The 16,157-nt window shown below is 41.8% G+C and overlaps 1 protein-coding gene across 1 annotated transcript in view; it reads left to right on the top strand.

The window, feature by feature from the left end:
• PPP1R36 (protein phosphatase 1 regulatory subunit 36) overlaps positions 1 to 11,642 on the top strand; it is a 30,841-nt gene extending 19,199 nt beyond the window's left edge. The window contains 5 exon segments of the mRNA XM_088025162.1: positions 1,944 to 2,078; positions 10,025 to 10,067; positions 10,382 to 10,560; positions 10,646 to 10,837; positions 11,390 to 11,642. Of these exon segments, the coding sequence (XP_087881288.1) occupies positions 1,944 to 2,078; positions 10,025 to 10,067; positions 10,382 to 10,560; positions 10,646 to 10,837; positions 11,390 to 11,603 (763 nt within the window). The 3' untranslated portion in view covers positions 11,604 to 11,642.
• The last annotated feature ends 4,515 nt before the right edge of the window (positions 11,643 to 16,157 follow it).

Below are 16,157 nucleotides of genomic sequence, written 5' to 3'. Positions count from 1 at the left end.
TACAGCCTGCATTACTACTCCTTTTTCCCCTCCATTTTATATATTTTTGGGAGTTGCCAGTTTTCCTGATAAACAAGTAGGTAATAACAATATTATTGACTATCTTCATGCATTAGATTTCCCCCTTAATTTTGGATAATTTTTTTTAAGAAGGATAAATTTCCAGGAGAGATTATTGGACCCAAGTTTATGGTCAGTTGTATGGCACTTGAAATTATTGTCAAGTTTTCCCCAAAGGATTATACGTGTTTTAAATGGCAGGTTCTACACAGACCTACTGAATCAAGATCTTGGAGAGGGGGTGGCATTAGGAATCTGCACTTTTAGCGAGTATCCCAGGCAATTCTTACATATATTTATTTTTTTTTTTTTAAGATTTTATTTCTTTGACAGAGGGAGACACAGCGAAAGAGGGAACACAAGCAGAGGGAGTGGGAGAGGGAGAAGCAGGCTTCCTGCCGAGCAGGGAGCCTGATGCGGGGCTCGATCCCAGGACCCTGGGCAGACACTTAACGACTGAGCCAACAAGGTGCCCCAATTCTTACATATATTTAAACTTAGGAGCCAGTGGCCTAAAAGTTTCAAGGCATTTTTTCCTTGTTTTGTCTTCAACAGCAAAAGAGATGTATTAGCTACTGGCAGCTCTGGCAACGCAGGGGTGAGGAATAAGAGAGGGTGGAGGTTGCTGAAAGAGACAGGGAGGCAGGCATAGTGATGGGGTTTGGGGTGCAGATGGATGCAGATGTTTGGGTTATATGAAATTTGGGCATTTAAAGTTGGAACTCACTTTATCTATTCCAGAAACTTACTTTATTCCAGTGACTCACAAGCCTTCTCACCGCATGTGATAACATTTTGTGCTTTGAAATAGCTCTATGATCCTTAAACCCCTTCCTCCACAGCATATCCTCATGTGGTCACTCTAGTGGTTAACATCAGAAGGGGCAGGAATTGTCCCTGTTGTTTAAAGTGCATTTCATGGGGTTTAAATCTTTCTGAAAGTTAAAAGGCAGATAAAAAGCCAATGACACTTCACTTTTCTTTCTTTTTTTTTTTAAAGACTTTTTTATTTATTTGACAGACAGCGAGAGAGGGAACACAAGCAGGGGGAGTGGGAGAGGGAGAAGCAGGCTTCCCGCCGAGCAGGGATCCCAAAGCGGAACTTGATCCCAGGACCCTGGGATCATGACCTGAGCTGAAGGCAGTTGCTTAACCGACTGAGCCACCCAGGTGCCCTGACACTTCACTTTTCAATAGCAATCACTGGAATGTATTGTTAGCAGTATTGTTTCCTACTATATTGTACTGGAAAAACTCTAAAATTTGGCTCCAGACACGCTGTAACCTGCGAACAGGTTGTCTTTTGGAAAGTTCATTTGCAATTCGATTGGAGCTGGGGCAGTGTTTTCGCAGGGAAGCAAGGTTATTATAATTGATGCCAAAGTTCCCAGAGGAGTGGTCCACACGTGCTTCCTCAGCCAACACAGAACTGGGAGTAGGGAAGCATTGAGAAGGTCGAACATTGGGCCTTCAAATTTAGTAGTAACATCAGGAACCCAGGGGAAGCTGAAGGGAGAGAGTCTCCATAGCTCTTTTAACAAAACAGCAGGGAAATGGGCTGCTAGCTGCCTCAGAAACCAGTGTAGGTCATTTGTCAGTTGAGCTGTCCTATATAAATTAGGACAGCCTATATGTAAAATTAAGGATACATACTACAAAGAATCTATAAAGTGAAAATTCACCATTAACTCAAGATGCTGATTACAATGATAACTATCAAAGGGCTTGGAGGCCCTCCCTTTGCCATAGCTCAAACTGAATAAAAGGTAAGTGAGATGTGTTGATTCACTTGTATTTCTTTCAAAATAGTTTACACTTCTGACTTTTTGCTAATTAGTATTGGCATTTGCCCAAATTAACCCAAGTGATCATTTTCTTTTCAGGGGCCTTGTAGAGAAGAAAGAGATGGAATTGGTTATAAGTAAGTTAGAAGCGGCCCAGAAGTACTTGGCCCAGAAGTACTGCATTCTCGTCCTGGGCTTGGCCATGCCTGATAAGCATCACATGTGCTGCGGAAAGTAAGTGCACACTGCACAGTTTCATGAGATCTTCACTTGTTTATGTATTCGTATCCAGAAAATTTGACTTTTGGTGCCCTTGTGAAAGTTTCCACTTTGGTTGTAGAGGATAGTTGGACTCAGGTGAGACTCTGCCCCAAACACATGTGGTGTCTTGTTTGAGAAAGCCGAGTATGGGAAGGATCCCAGAATCTACACTGCTTAAGTTTAAAAGACTTTCCCCTCAGGATATACTGGCTCAGCGGAATCTCGCTCTCAACCCGGAAGGCTTCCTGCTTCCAGGGCCAGGGCCCCACGGCTGCCTAGGGCAGGAGGCCTGGTGATGGGCCAGTGTCGAAGGGGGCGTTGGGTGTGTCCCTTGCCCTTCTGCTACTCATTGTGCAGCAACAGGAGCTGTGGGGACAAGCTAGTAAGGTGGGGGTGATAAGATGACATTTGTGTGGAGATAATCTTTGCCCTAGAATGATAGTTTATATATTACTGTAATTAAATTTTAAGTGTCTCGTGGAGCACCTGGCTGGCTCAGTCAGTACAGCAAGCACCTCTTGATCTCTGGGTTGTGAGTTCGAGCCCCACATTGGGTGTAGAGATTACTTCAAAATCTTTAAAAAAAATAATGTGTCGTATCACAGGAGGGTTTGGAGGCATTGAGGGAAAGCTCTGATCCTTAAATTGCACTCCCCCCCACAATCTCCTTCTCAGAGTGGTTTTACAACAGGCTCAAGAGCCACACCAAAGCTGTGGCCAGAACCCTTATTTTTAACTTCATAGAAAAAGAACAGAATTCATGATTTCTCTCTGCATTCCCCACATTTTCAAAATACAGATATTTCCATATGCTCTGTTTAGTTATTCTGCTTACAGAATCTCACCTAACACTTTGAATAGCAACTATAGTTCTACTGTGTGATACACCAGTTTGCCTCACCATTCCTTCTGTGCACGCTTATGTGATTTCAGTTTTTCTGCTTTATGCTATTTCTGCGTTAGATATCATTATGGAAATTACTTTTGTCTATTTGAGCTATTTACTTATGGCTTATTACCCAGAATGTATTTACCTAGAAGGCATCAGTAGTTCCCTAGCTCTTGTTACATATTGCCAGATTGTTCTCCAGAGAGGCTAGAACATTTTGTATCACCATCAGCAATACACATACCTAGCTCTATTAGTTAAATATTTTTGATAGCTTAAAGTTGTAAAAAAAAAAAAAAAAAGCTTAAAGCTCTTTCCTTTGACTTTCAATCTTTCATGACTTGGGGGGTCTGTGCTCTTTTTCTTTATAAAATAATTTACTGCCTGTTTATTATATTATTAATTATCAAAATTACTGCCTCATCTAGTTTTAACCATTTATCAACTAGAAAGTGGGTATTTGTATAATTTATGTTTCATATAGCAAGACTTGGCCATTTGTTTTTCTGGTTTGTTGCTTTCCTTTGATGTTCATGTTTTTACACATTATGAAAGTGTTAAAAATCTTTATTTGAACACTTCTACCTTGTTTCTAATGCTATTCAGTAGCCATATAAGTTCATCATCAGCTTCACAGTTTCCTATTCAGTCACTTTAAAATTACTTTTTCTCAGGGGTGCCTAGGTGGCTTAGTCAGTTAAGTGTCCTGACCTTGATTTCGGCTCAGGTTATGATCTCAGGGTCATGAGATCGAGCCCCAAGTCGGGCTCCATGCTGGGCATGGAGCCTGCTTGGGATTCTCTCTCCCTCTCTCTCTGCCCTTGCCCCCCCCCTTAAAAAAATTACTTTTTCTCAACTTAACATTACTCTAATTTCTTCTGTCTTCTAAGTGTCACTTCAAATTGAGAAAGCTAGAATTTGAGGTTTGTATTAGCTTGGGCTGCCATAACAAACTACCACAGACTGAATGCCTTAAACAGCAGAATTTATTTTCTCATAGTTTTGAAGCCTAGAAGTCTAAGATCAGAAGGCCGGCATTGTGAGTTTTGGTGAGGGCCCTCTTCCTGGCTTGCAGACAGCTGCCTTCTCACTGGGTCCCTCCATGATGGAAAGAGAAAGTCCTAGTCTCTCTCTTTCTGTTCTTAAAAGGACACTAATCCCATCGTGGGGGGTCCACCCTCATGACCTCATCTGAACCTAATTACCCCCACCTGCAAATGTTATCATAGTGGTTGTTAAGGCTTCAACATATGAATTTGGGATGGGACTAGGGGGACACAAACATTAGGTCCACAACAAGGTTAAAAAAACCTACTCTAGGGCGCCTGGGTGGCTCAGTCGGTTAAGCATCTGCCTTCAGCTCAGGTCATGATCCTGGGGTCCTGGGACTGCGTCCGGTTTTGAGTTCCCCGCTCAATGGGGAGCCTGCTTCTCCCTCTCCATTTTCCCCTCCCCACTGCTCATGCTCTCTCTTTCACTCTCAAATAAATAAATAAAATCTTTATTAAAAAAAACCCTCAAAAACAAAAAACACAAAACAGAAAAACACCTACTCTTAAAAAATAATTATATTGGCAATATTTAATGTTTAATTTTTTAAAAAGATTTTATTTATTTATTTAACAGAGAGGGACACAGTGAGAGAGGGAACACAAGCAGGGGGAGTGGGAGAGGGAGAAGCAGGCTTCCCATGGATCAGGGAGCCTGATGCGGGGCTCGATCCCAGGACCCTGGGATCATGACCTGAGCCGAAGGCAGACACTTAACGACTGAGCCACCCAGGTGCCCCTAATGTTTAATTTTTAAAGATTTTTATTTTTAAGTAATCTCTACACCCAGTGTGGGGCTCGAACTCACAACTCTGAGACCAAGAGTTGCATGCTCTACTGACTGAGCCAGCCAGGCACCCCTTAATGTTTAATCTTTAAAAGCACAGGTGCAGGGGTGGCTGGCGTGTGGCCCCACTGGTTAAGCTTCGGACTCTTGATTTTGGCTCAGGTCATGATCTCAGGGTTTGTGGGATTTAATGCCTCAGGCTCAGCGGGGAGTCTACTTGAGATTCTCTCCCTCTCCCTCTGTGCCTCCCTTCCACTCATGCGTGCGCACGCTCTCTCTCCCTCTCTCAAATAAATAAATCTTTACAAACATTAAAAATAAAAGCACATGTGCAGTGCGGACTAATTTTGAGATTTAAAAAACCCAAACTATGAGTAATTATAACTAAAGATTTTATTATATCTTTTAGTTCTCTGGATATAGAACATACACTTACATTATTATACTTTTAACAGTACATTTTTATTACGATGTAATTTTTACAAACTTTTAAAGAACTCATTGTGTTTGAAAGATAAGGATTGCCTCAGTACTGGCTCATCTCCAGGAGGTGCTGGTCTTTTTGTCATTATATGCAACATCACCTGCTTTTCTCCTGCCTATTGGATAGCAGTTTGGAAAAGAATCAGTTTAGAGCTCACCACCCACCACTCACATAGCAAATTCCATACGGGTCATAGAGCTGAACAAAGGATATCAAGGAAAATAGATTACAGCATGTTTTTTGCCAATAAACGTTGTTAATTGGCCATGGGCGTTGATTATGTCCTAGAATGGAGTTTATATTGTTCTTTTGGCTATTTTTATCTAGAAGGTGAGGACAGTTTTTTTGCCAGTTAGGAGTGATTACCTGATTTTAATATATCGTTCTTTCACTTCCAATGTGAATAAGTTAATATTCCCATGAGAACATTCTCATGTATTTTCTGACTTTTCTAATATATGCACACTTAATATTGGACTAGGACCACCTTAAGCTATTTGTCTCTGGAGTTAAATTAGAGATTTCAGAAGAACCAGCAATTTGGGGACAGTTAATTTAGTGCTTTCATGTTTCTCGAAAAGTAGGAGGACATGCTTTTCTATTCTAAATACATCTGTAAAATCCTGATATCGCAAAAGCTTTGGCACGATTTTGATGAACGTGTTCAGTAAAAGATCTCCGTGTTTTCCAGGATAGATAAGGAAACCTCTTCATGGCACATGCTATAGAATTAGATCTATTCTTCGGGCCAATTCGGGCTCCACCCCCGCCTCTATCCTAGGATTTCTACCCTCCTCCTTTGCTCTCAGTGCAAGCTGTCGCCTGATGGGTGACCAGAGACCCTGGCATAGGGATGAGCATACAGAGAAAGGGGTCTCTTTGAAACTCAGTTTTATAAATCATCCTTAAGCCCCATTCCCCACCCCCACCCTTCTAGTCACGGTCAATAAGGCCTCTTTCCCCTCCCACAAACGCATTCCTTTGATATTCTGTTCCTTTGTGCAGAGTAGGCCTTGACCTCCATTTAAACCTGATTTCCATCCAAAGCAGCAGGGGGTAAGTGGGAGCAAACTTTTTTTCTCTAGGGCCTCAGGACCCCTTGGGCCTGGCTTTTTTTTTTCCAGAAATGACTAAAAATATGATATACTTTCCTCATTTTGTTTTAGAGCTAAGAGTCTAATGTAGCAAGAAGGAATAAGAAAGCATCATAACAGGGGCACCTGGGTGGCTCAGACAGTTAAGCGTCTGCCTTCAGCTCAGGTCATGATCCCAGGGTCCTGGGATTGAGCCCCATATCGCATTGGGCTCCCTGCTCCGCAGAAGCCTGCTTCTCCCTTTCCCTCTGCCTGCTGCTTCCCCTGCTTGTACTCTCTCTCTCTGTCAAAAATAAATAAAATCTTTAAAAAAAAAAAAAGAAGAAAGCTTCATAATAGGTCACTGAAAATCTCTGGGTTTACCACCAGGCTGGCTTTCCCCCCTTTTCTTTGGAGTTTGCCCTCACAGGTGAAATGTACAGCATTTTTGCTGACTAGCATGGTAGCCACTTGCTACATGTGGCTATTGAGCACTTGGAATGCAGCTGGTCCATATTTAAATGGATGTAAAATATACACTATAGATGTATATAGATGTAAAATATACACTATACAAACAAGTTTAAAAATGAACAAAATATCTCATTAATCATTCTAAAATGTTGGCTACATATTAAAATGATAATATTTCAGGGTTTGGATACAATAAGTATATTATTAAAATTAATTTCACCTGTTTCTTTTTACTGTGGCCACCAGAAATTTTATTCAAAAATTACATTTGTGGCTCACATTATATTTCCATTGGATTTTGCTATTATAAAGTCTATTTGAATTTGGAGTGTTTAAATTTGTTATTGATGCTCAGTGAATCTTTAAATTTATAGTCAGTTTATAATTATGTACTTAATACAAAAATTATAAAGTAAAATTAAAAAGAAGAAAAATGACCCAAAATTCACCAAGAGAGGAATTTGCAGATTTAAACTAGGAGGTTCCCAAACGTGCTCATTCTCTGCCTCCATTTCCTTGACTCATTTCAGGTTCATACGCAGAGCCAAATCAGAATGGTAAGAAGAAACCCACTGCCTTCTGTACTTGATTTCTGTGGGGTAGGCTCCTTCAGTTTGCTTTGGGCTTTAAGAGAGAAAGAAGTCTCCTTTTATGGCAACTTGAGGGGAAGGGGAAGAGGTTCATGGTACCTTCTCTTCTAATGTTTAAAAAGAGACGAGAGGCAACTGGCTGGCTCGGGTGGAAGAGCATGTGACTCTTGATCTTGGGGTCATGAGTTGAAGTCCCATGTTAGGTGTAGAGATTACTTAAATAAAATAGAACTTAAAAAAAAAAAAGAGACACCTGGGTGGCTCAGTCAGTTTAGCATCCGACTCTTGATTTCAGCTCAGGTTATGATCTCAGGGTCATCAGACAGAGCCCCACATGGGGCTCTGCACTGGGCGTGGAACCTGCTTAATATTGTCTCTTTCCCTCTCCCTCTCCCCACCTCTCCTCATGCCCACTTGGGAGTGTGCACATGCACTCTCTCTCTCTAAAAAAAAAAAAAAGAGATAAGAAAAGAAAAGAGGCGGGGCGTCTGGGTGGTCAGTGGGTTGAGTGTCTGCCTTCCCCTCAGGTCGTGGTCTCCGTGTCCCGGGATCCAGCCCCACATGGGCTTCCTGCTCAGCAGGGAGTCTGCTGCTCTCTCTCTCTCTCCTTCTCTCCCTCCCCACCACTCATTCTCTCTCTCTCAAATAAATAAATAAAGTCTTTAAAAAGAGAAAGAAAGAAAAGAGAGGAGAGGAGAAAGTGTGTGTTTCCTGTGCACCCTGTCATTTCAAAACCTCACTAAGATGGTGCTGGTTTGAGTTGTATTAAACCTCTGGTTTGAGTTGTATAACCCTAAGTGCTGGTCTAATCTTCTCCCAGAAGGCAGGCTGACTTGGTATTCCAGATACCGAGTTTGGTTGGTTTTTGCTTCAGCTTGGCAGGTCTGCATGGTGTCTGGTGTCAGCTGGTAGAGGCCATGGAAGAGGGGAAATGCCACATAAGCACTCTGGTCAGGTGGAGGCTGCAGGTGGCACAGAAGGACAACAGAGCCTTGTCCTGAAAGTTTCTGCTGGGCCTGTAATTTAATGTTTTCCATCTGCAAACTAATCTAAAGGAAAAGCTTGTTTCCCTAGCGTTCTGGTTGCAGGGACAGATGTGGAGATCTGACAGGCCCAAGTTTTAGTACAGACTCTGTCCCTAATTACATGTCTTTGAACTTCAGTCTCCTCAGCTGTAAAGTGGGAATAATAATGCTGACTACATCGTAGAGATCTTATGAGGACTAAATATGGTCACGTAAAGGGCTTAGCATACTTGGCACAGGGTCCATACTTAGTAAATATGCACTGTAATGATTGCCTTACTTCCTTGTTGAAGACTTGCACACGAGGAAACCAGTGTATGAATGAAGAGGCTGCAGGAAGGGAGGGATCCACCCCAGTAAAAGCTGAACCAGTGCTTCCGTGTTCCCCCCAAATGGAGGGCTAATTTGGGCCTACACAGATCATGAAGTCCCTGAGGGGTTTGGTTCATCTTCCCCAGACCACTGGAGTTCAGGATGGTTCTTAAAAGCCTGATAACAAGGGCCAATCCTGGGAGTCTGTTATTCAGAGGAAGTCCCAAGCAAAACCAGAAGCACATCCAGGATCAGCCTTGGAGTGCCTGGGTCTAGCCTTGGCCCCCTTGAGTGATCAAGTGATTGCAGGTGCATAGCCCTCTCCATCAGTTCTCAAGTCCTCCGCAGGCCATGGCTGCTCTCCTAAGGCTGGGAATCAGAACTAGAATGGCATGTGTTGGGGAGGGGGGCCAAGTTCAGTAAGTGTGCCCATGCCGGTACAGTATCCTTAACACTGAATTTGTGTTGCAAGGACTCCTGAGCAGATGCCTGCCTTTAAGAGACAAGGCTCAGTGTATATACCACATCTAGAAGGAAGAGCACACTGCTGTCTCCAGTGAACTGCAGATTTTATTTAAAGATTTTTTTTAATCTTTCTAAGATTTTTAAGATGTTTATTCTTTGTCTTTTTCTCCATTGTAGACTTCCCCTTAGTTTCCTATTTCCCTACCTACTAACACCCCATGTTACCTCTTTACCACCTTTCCACTCCCCTTTCTCCGCAACCCTCACATCACCAAAAACATTCATAAGAATACATTTCCTGCTGGCTTGTGTATCCTGAATTTATATTGATTAACTTTTGACCAAACACTCTAGTAGGGGTTTTGATCTGGATAACCTGAGAAGTTGAAGAAAAAGATACCGGGACTCATCAATGCCTTTTGACAGCATTTACGTAGCTAAATAGCCTTGGGGCCGGGGTGCCTGGGTGGCTCAGTCGGTTAAGCGGCTGCCTTCGGCCCAGGTCATGATTCCAGGGTCCTGGGATGGAGCCCCACATCAGGCTCCCTGCCGAGCGGGTAGCCTGCTTCTCCCTCTCCCTCTACCTGCCGCTCCCCCTGCTTGTACTCTCTCTCTCTAATAAAAAATAAAAAATCTTAAAAAAATAAATAAATAGCCTTGGGGCCACAGGTAATGATCCTGCCAAGAGGCCTTTGAAGATAGGGGCTTACCTACATCACTGAAAGATTGAACTTCCCTCTCAACCTGTAGTTGTGATTTGTTATATTGCAGGGAGAAAATATCAGATACACAGAAAGACTGGAAATTCTTTGAGGTGAGTCTTTGGGGCTTTTCTCTTTTGAATGAAACATGAAGTATACCAGTAACCAATAGCCATTTGTTAGGTACTTATTTTTAGTGAATATCTTTTCTTAAAAGGTTGCTAACAAGCTGTATGCCATATCTTAAATTTTTGGTCTCATTTTCCTCCTGCAAATGTGAGTACGTGTGTAATTTTCCACAGCTTTTCAGGAATGTGGAGAAATGGGGTCATCTGGGTTTGTGTCTGATTAGCAGCGTTATATAGACAGGTGGGAGTTTTTACTATCATAGCCGTGGGTCGTGATTCTTGTCTGTTTTCTGTCGTAGTCCTTTTATACTTTCTGTACATATGTAGCTTGGATTGTCTTCCGACGTCAACACTTCACAGAGATTGAGGAAGAAATAGGGAGGCTCTTTCGTACCAATATGTTCAACATTCCTCGGAGGAAGCGTGAGGATGAAGAATCAGGGGGGGGGAAGAAACACATGACTTTTGTACAATTCAGGTATGACCTTTTGACTTTCCAAAGCTCAGGGATATTTCTAGAAAACAGGATGATGTAACCTAAATGTCACCCCTCCCCACCCCAGGAGAATGATGGCAAAACGCCCAGCGATTAAAAAAGCCATCAACATGCGCTCTCCAGTCATGTCTACTCTGCTGCCGTCTCTCAGAGAAAAAGCTCAGAATGTCTTTGAGAAAAAGAATCATCAAGGAGGCATCAGACTCCCAGCCCCGAGGCAAGAGCACATGGACAGTCTGGGCTCTGTGCCCATGCCAACGTAAGTGGCCCAAGGAGAGAGAAAGGAGAGCCTCGGGTCATCTCCTAGGTTGGACCAGGAGGCGCAGGGGCTCAGACACCATGCCTTGTCCAGAAAGTTGAACAAAGATGAAAGCTGCCTTCTTACCCACCCCCCTCCGCTCCACCTGTTTCCTTTCCCAAGCATCTCTTGGTACACCTGGCCAGACTAGAAAACACTGCTAGAAAGTTATGCTAGACTTCAAATAGTTCTAATTTGGAGGAGGGAGTAGCCAACTTTATAAGGCTGAAGTTTCTCCATTAGAAGAACTACCTCTGGGAAATGTGGGAAGGCCAGTTACAAAATCTTACTGTGGGCTGAGTTTTTGGACCCACACGTAAGACCACAATGGGGGTTCATGGAAACAGGGAAAACTTAAAAAGAAAAAAAAATATATAGGTGTGTGTGTGTGTGTGTGCGCGCGCGCAGCTTTGGTGTGTACACACACATACACACACACGCACGCACAGCCAGAACCATACACCTTCTTCTTTGGCCTTACTGCTTCAGCTATACCAGTAATTCTTTTCACAGAGTTGGCATCTTGGGGGAGCCTCGGTGTCTGTTCAACCCCCATACACTTCTCCCCCTTGAACCAGAAGAAAACACGAAACCGGATGGGAGACATTCTTCCCTGATAGAAAGAAATAACATGAAGATCCAGGATACACTGAACTTAGTCATGAGAACACTGTCCTCTCAAACAACATTCCCTAAACAATCGGGTACATTCCATTTCTGTAATTAAGTCTCTGTATTTGAAGTAAACTACTTTGACTTAATCACTTTATATAGGACTAATATTTATTATTATTAAACTTTTTAAATTCAAATTATTTTGTTAAAAGTTCAACAGTAGACAATTAAAGAATCCCAGAAAGCTTTTGAAAAACTCATTTTCCTGTATTTACTAGTTTGCTCTGTTATTTATTTACTTCCTTGGCTTCTCTGTGACTATTCAGAGTAATATATTAGGACATTTAACCAGTGTTCAATGGACTAGTGAAGAAACATCCTGTGTATTTGTTCCTAAGTTCATTTTTACTGTATGAGAGAGTATATTTGGGACTTTTGAAAACTAAATTTTATAAAAAGGGAAATTAAAATGTTTTTAAAATGAAATGTTTTTCTATGGCTATGTTATTATTGGCATTGAGATATAAAGTATATATGATTCATTTAAAAGCCTTTTAACATATATGTTTCATTCATTCTTTCATTTACCCATTCAACGACAAACATGTATTAAGCCTCTGGTCCATCCAAAGCCGTGTGCTGGGTTATGTAGGGAAAAGGGTTCATCAGGACAGAGACCATCATATCCTCAGATGTGGGTAGTAGAGAAGATAAACAAAATACACACCTGCTCACAAGACAATATTGAATGTGTTAGAAGCCATAAAAGAGGTAAAAACCAAGGCCCTAAGAGGACAGAGCAGAAGAGCAATCACTTCTAGGGGGACCAGGAGCATTTGGACTTGAATTTGGCTTTGGGGGGGATCGGTTGGCACTAAAGGGGGACTTCCAGTGAGAGGAAGAACATGTGCAAAGGCCCAGAGATGAAAAAATATGCCCTGTGACTGAGGAAAGGCAAGAGCATGATGCCTGCAAAGGGAGAAGTCGAGGAGCAGGCTGGAAAGGACAGCTGAATGTCCAGCTACGGAGTGAGTTGGATGTTACTTGGCAGGAGGTGATGAATAAGAATCACTAAGGAGGGGTGCCTGGATGGCTCAGTTGGTTAAGCAGCTGTCTACAGTTCAGGTCATGATCCCAGGATCCTGGGGTCAAGTCCCATGCCGGGCTCCCTGCTCTGCAGGGAGTCTGCCTCTCCCTCTGCCTGCCGCTCCCCCTGCTCATGATCTTTCTGTCTCTGTCTCTCTCTCAAATAAGTAAACAAAATCTTAAAAAAAAATACAAAAATAAAACTGCAAAATTTTTATCAAAATCATGTACTATGAGCTAACCTTTGTTGGACTTTTAATTTATGTAGAGAATTTGGTTATAATGTACTCTGTCATAACAAATTTCTATCTAGAATATGTTGATATGGTTTTATTTTTGGTTTTTGTTTTTATTTTTTGATATTTTAAAATAAAGCCCGAGAATTATGAGACTTTTATAACTATCTTTACTAGGGCACTGGGCTTTTCTCTACCTCCTTTCTGAACGGCAAGGCTTTGGGATACTTCATTTACTAATTCCTTCATTTGCTTATTCATTTTTTCATTCTATAATTAGTATATCCCCACTCTGTGCTGGGCACCATGTTTGGTGCTAGGAATTCAGTGTAGAAAAAATACAGCCAGCTCTGACTTGGAACTGACAAGTCTTAGGGAGTAACAGATGGGAAGCAAATACCATGATAATGAACTAATTGCAGTGGTGATGAATGCTACATAAGAGAAGGAGAAAATGCCAAGAATGTGGAACCAGAGACTTGCTGGGGTGTGCAGGATGGGCAGGGGGAAGAGAGTTCACCCCTCAGGAAGTGACATTTAAATCTGAGACTTGAGGGGCGCCCAGCTGGCTCAGTCAGTGGAGCCTGTGACTCTTGATCTCAGGGTTGTGAATTCGAGCCCCACGTTGGTTGTAGTGATTATTTTATTTTTTTTTTTAAGATTTTATTTATTCATGAGAGACAGAGGGAGAAAGAGAGAGGGAGAGAGAGAGAGAGAAGCAGAGGGAGAAGCAGGCTTCCAAAGAGCAGGGAGCCCGATGAGGGACTCGATCCCAGGACCCTGGGATCATGACCTGAGCCGAAGGCAGACGCTTAACCATCTGAGCCACCCAGGTGCCCGGTTGTACTGATTATTTTAAAAAATAAAATCTTAAAAAAAAAAATCTTAAAAAAATAATAAAATCTTAAAAAAAAATAATAACCAACTGAGCCTGCATGGCTCAGTTGGTTAAGCATCCAACTTGATTTCAGCTCATGTCTTGATCTCAGGATTGTGAGTTCAATCTCCACATCCATGCCCAGCATGGAGCCTACTTAAAAAATAAGTAAGTAAATAAATCTGAGACTTGAAGACACATGGGATTAGAGTGGTAGAAAGTGAGGAGGGGAATGCTCCTAACCATATTAATCTATTGCTGTGAAACAAATTACCCCAGAACAGCGGCTTAAAACAGTAACATTTATTATCTCACAGTTTCTGTGGGTCAGGCATTGGTGTGCAGCTTAGCTTGAATCTTCTGACTCCTGGTCTCTCATAAAGGTTTCAACCAATGTGTCAACCAGGGCTGAAGTCATCTGAAGGCTCAACTGGGGTTTGATCTGCTTTCAAAATGACTCAAGTGGTTGTTGGCAGGATTAAATTCCTCATAGACTATTGGACTGAGGCTGCAGCCCCTCAGAAGCTATTGGCCCAAAGCCTCCTTCTGTTCTCTGCTATATGAGCCTGTGCCTCAGTAGCTTACAATAAATCAGTAGGCTTCGTCAGAGTGAACAAGTAAGAAAGGAAGAGAAAGTGTGCAAGACAGAAGTTAGTAATTTACCTACTACTGGAACTGCCATTCCATCAGTTTGCTGTATTCTGTTCTTTAGAAGCAAGTCACAAGGTTCAGCCTACTCTCAATGGGAGGAGACCATACAGGGTCATGAATACCAAGAGGTGAGGGTCACTGCGGGTCTTAAAAGTCAGCCTGCCACACTGGCTATGAAAATCTTGAGGCTGGAAGCAAAGCCTTTTGAAGTTGTTTCGATAAGGCTTTTGTGGGTATAGACAGAAAGGATAGAAGGATGAGATGTGGCAAGAAAATAGGGAGAGCCTATCATGGAAGGTTCTGTAAGTGTATTAAGGATACACTTAAGATCAATGGGGTTGTTACAATGTGATTATGCAGTTTGTGGCTTGCACAAGGGCACCAGTCAAGGGGATGGATGGGGTCTGAAATCCAAATACACATCTTTACTTGGCCCTAGATCTTTCCAGAGAGTCCCTTTAGTAATTTACAAAACAACAAACTTAAATGGGTACCCTTTGATGTTTTTTAAGCAGGTGCATTGTTAAAGCTTACCAAAGGGTTTGTTTGCTTTTTGTTTTTTTAAATATTTGGCAATTAAGTGAATGAAAAAGCAAGCTCCCAACTGAGAGAAAATACCTGCAAAACTCATATCTGATAGAGGACTTGAATGCAAAATATACAAGAACTCTTAAAAATCAACAATAAGAAAAACAACCCAATGAAAAAAATGGGCAAAAATCTTACAGAAGGGGCACCTGGGTGGCTCAGTTGTTAAGCATCTGCCTTTGGCTCAGGTCATGATTCCAATGTCCTGGGATCGAGCTCCATGTGGGGCTCCCTGCTCAGTGGGAAGACTGCTTCTCCCTCTCTCATTCCCCTTGCTTGTGTTTCTTCTCTCGCTGTGTCTCTGTCTGTCAAATAAGTAAATAAATTTTTTTTAATTTTATTCATTTATTTGACTGAGAGATAGCACAAGCAGGCAGAGCAGCAGGCAGAGGGAGAGGGAGAAGCAGGCTCCCCGCTGAGCAAGGAGCCCGATGTGGGGCTCCATCCCAGGACCCTGGGATCATGACCTGAGCTGAAGGCAGACACTTAACCGACTGAGTCACCCAGGCACACCAAGTAAATCAAATCTTAAAGAAACAAACAAACTTGCATAAGACAACTTACCAAAGAAAATATACACACAACAAATAAGCATATGAAGAGATGTTCACAATCATTAGGGAAGGCAAATTTTGAAAGTTATGAGATAACACTACACACCTATTAACATGGCTAAAATCCAAAGAACTGACAATATCAAATGCTGGTGAGGTTGCAGAGCAAAGGAACTCTTATTCACTGCTGGTGGGGCGGGTGGGGAGGGAATAAAAATGATGCAGCCACCTTAGACGATGATTCAGAAATTTCTTTCTCTATGTTTCTTACTTTTAAGTTTCTTAAGATTCATATGAAAATGTAAGAGACCCAGATAAGCAAAACAATCTTGCAAAAGAACAAAGTTGGAAGACTAACACATTCTGATTTCAAAATTTTAACTCAAAAGGGATCATAGACCTAAATGTAAGAGCTAAAACTAGGAAAGTCTTAGAAGAAAATGTTGAAGTAAATCTTGATGGTATTGTGTTAGGCATTGGTTTCTTAAATATGAATGACACCAAAAACATAAGCAAGAAAAGAAAAGATTGATAAATTGGTTTTCATCAAAATTAATAACTTTTGTACTTCAAAGGACACTATCAAGGAAATGAGGGTGATGGTTGTTCAACTCTGTGAATATACTAAAAATAATTAAATTTTACACTTTAATGGTGAATTGTATGGCATATTT

Source organism: Eumetopias jubatus, unplaced genomic scaffold (genome assembly GCF_037043125.1).
Source record: "Eumetopias jubatus isolate StellerSeaLion01/CBP00866 unplaced genomic scaffold, mEumJub1_p1.0 scaffold_7, whole genome shotgun sequence".
In the NCBI taxonomy this organism is placed as follows: Eukaryota; Metazoa; Chordata; class Mammalia; order Carnivora; family Otariidae; genus Eumetopias; species Eumetopias jubatus.
This window is presented reverse-complemented; position numbering and strand designations above follow the sequence as displayed.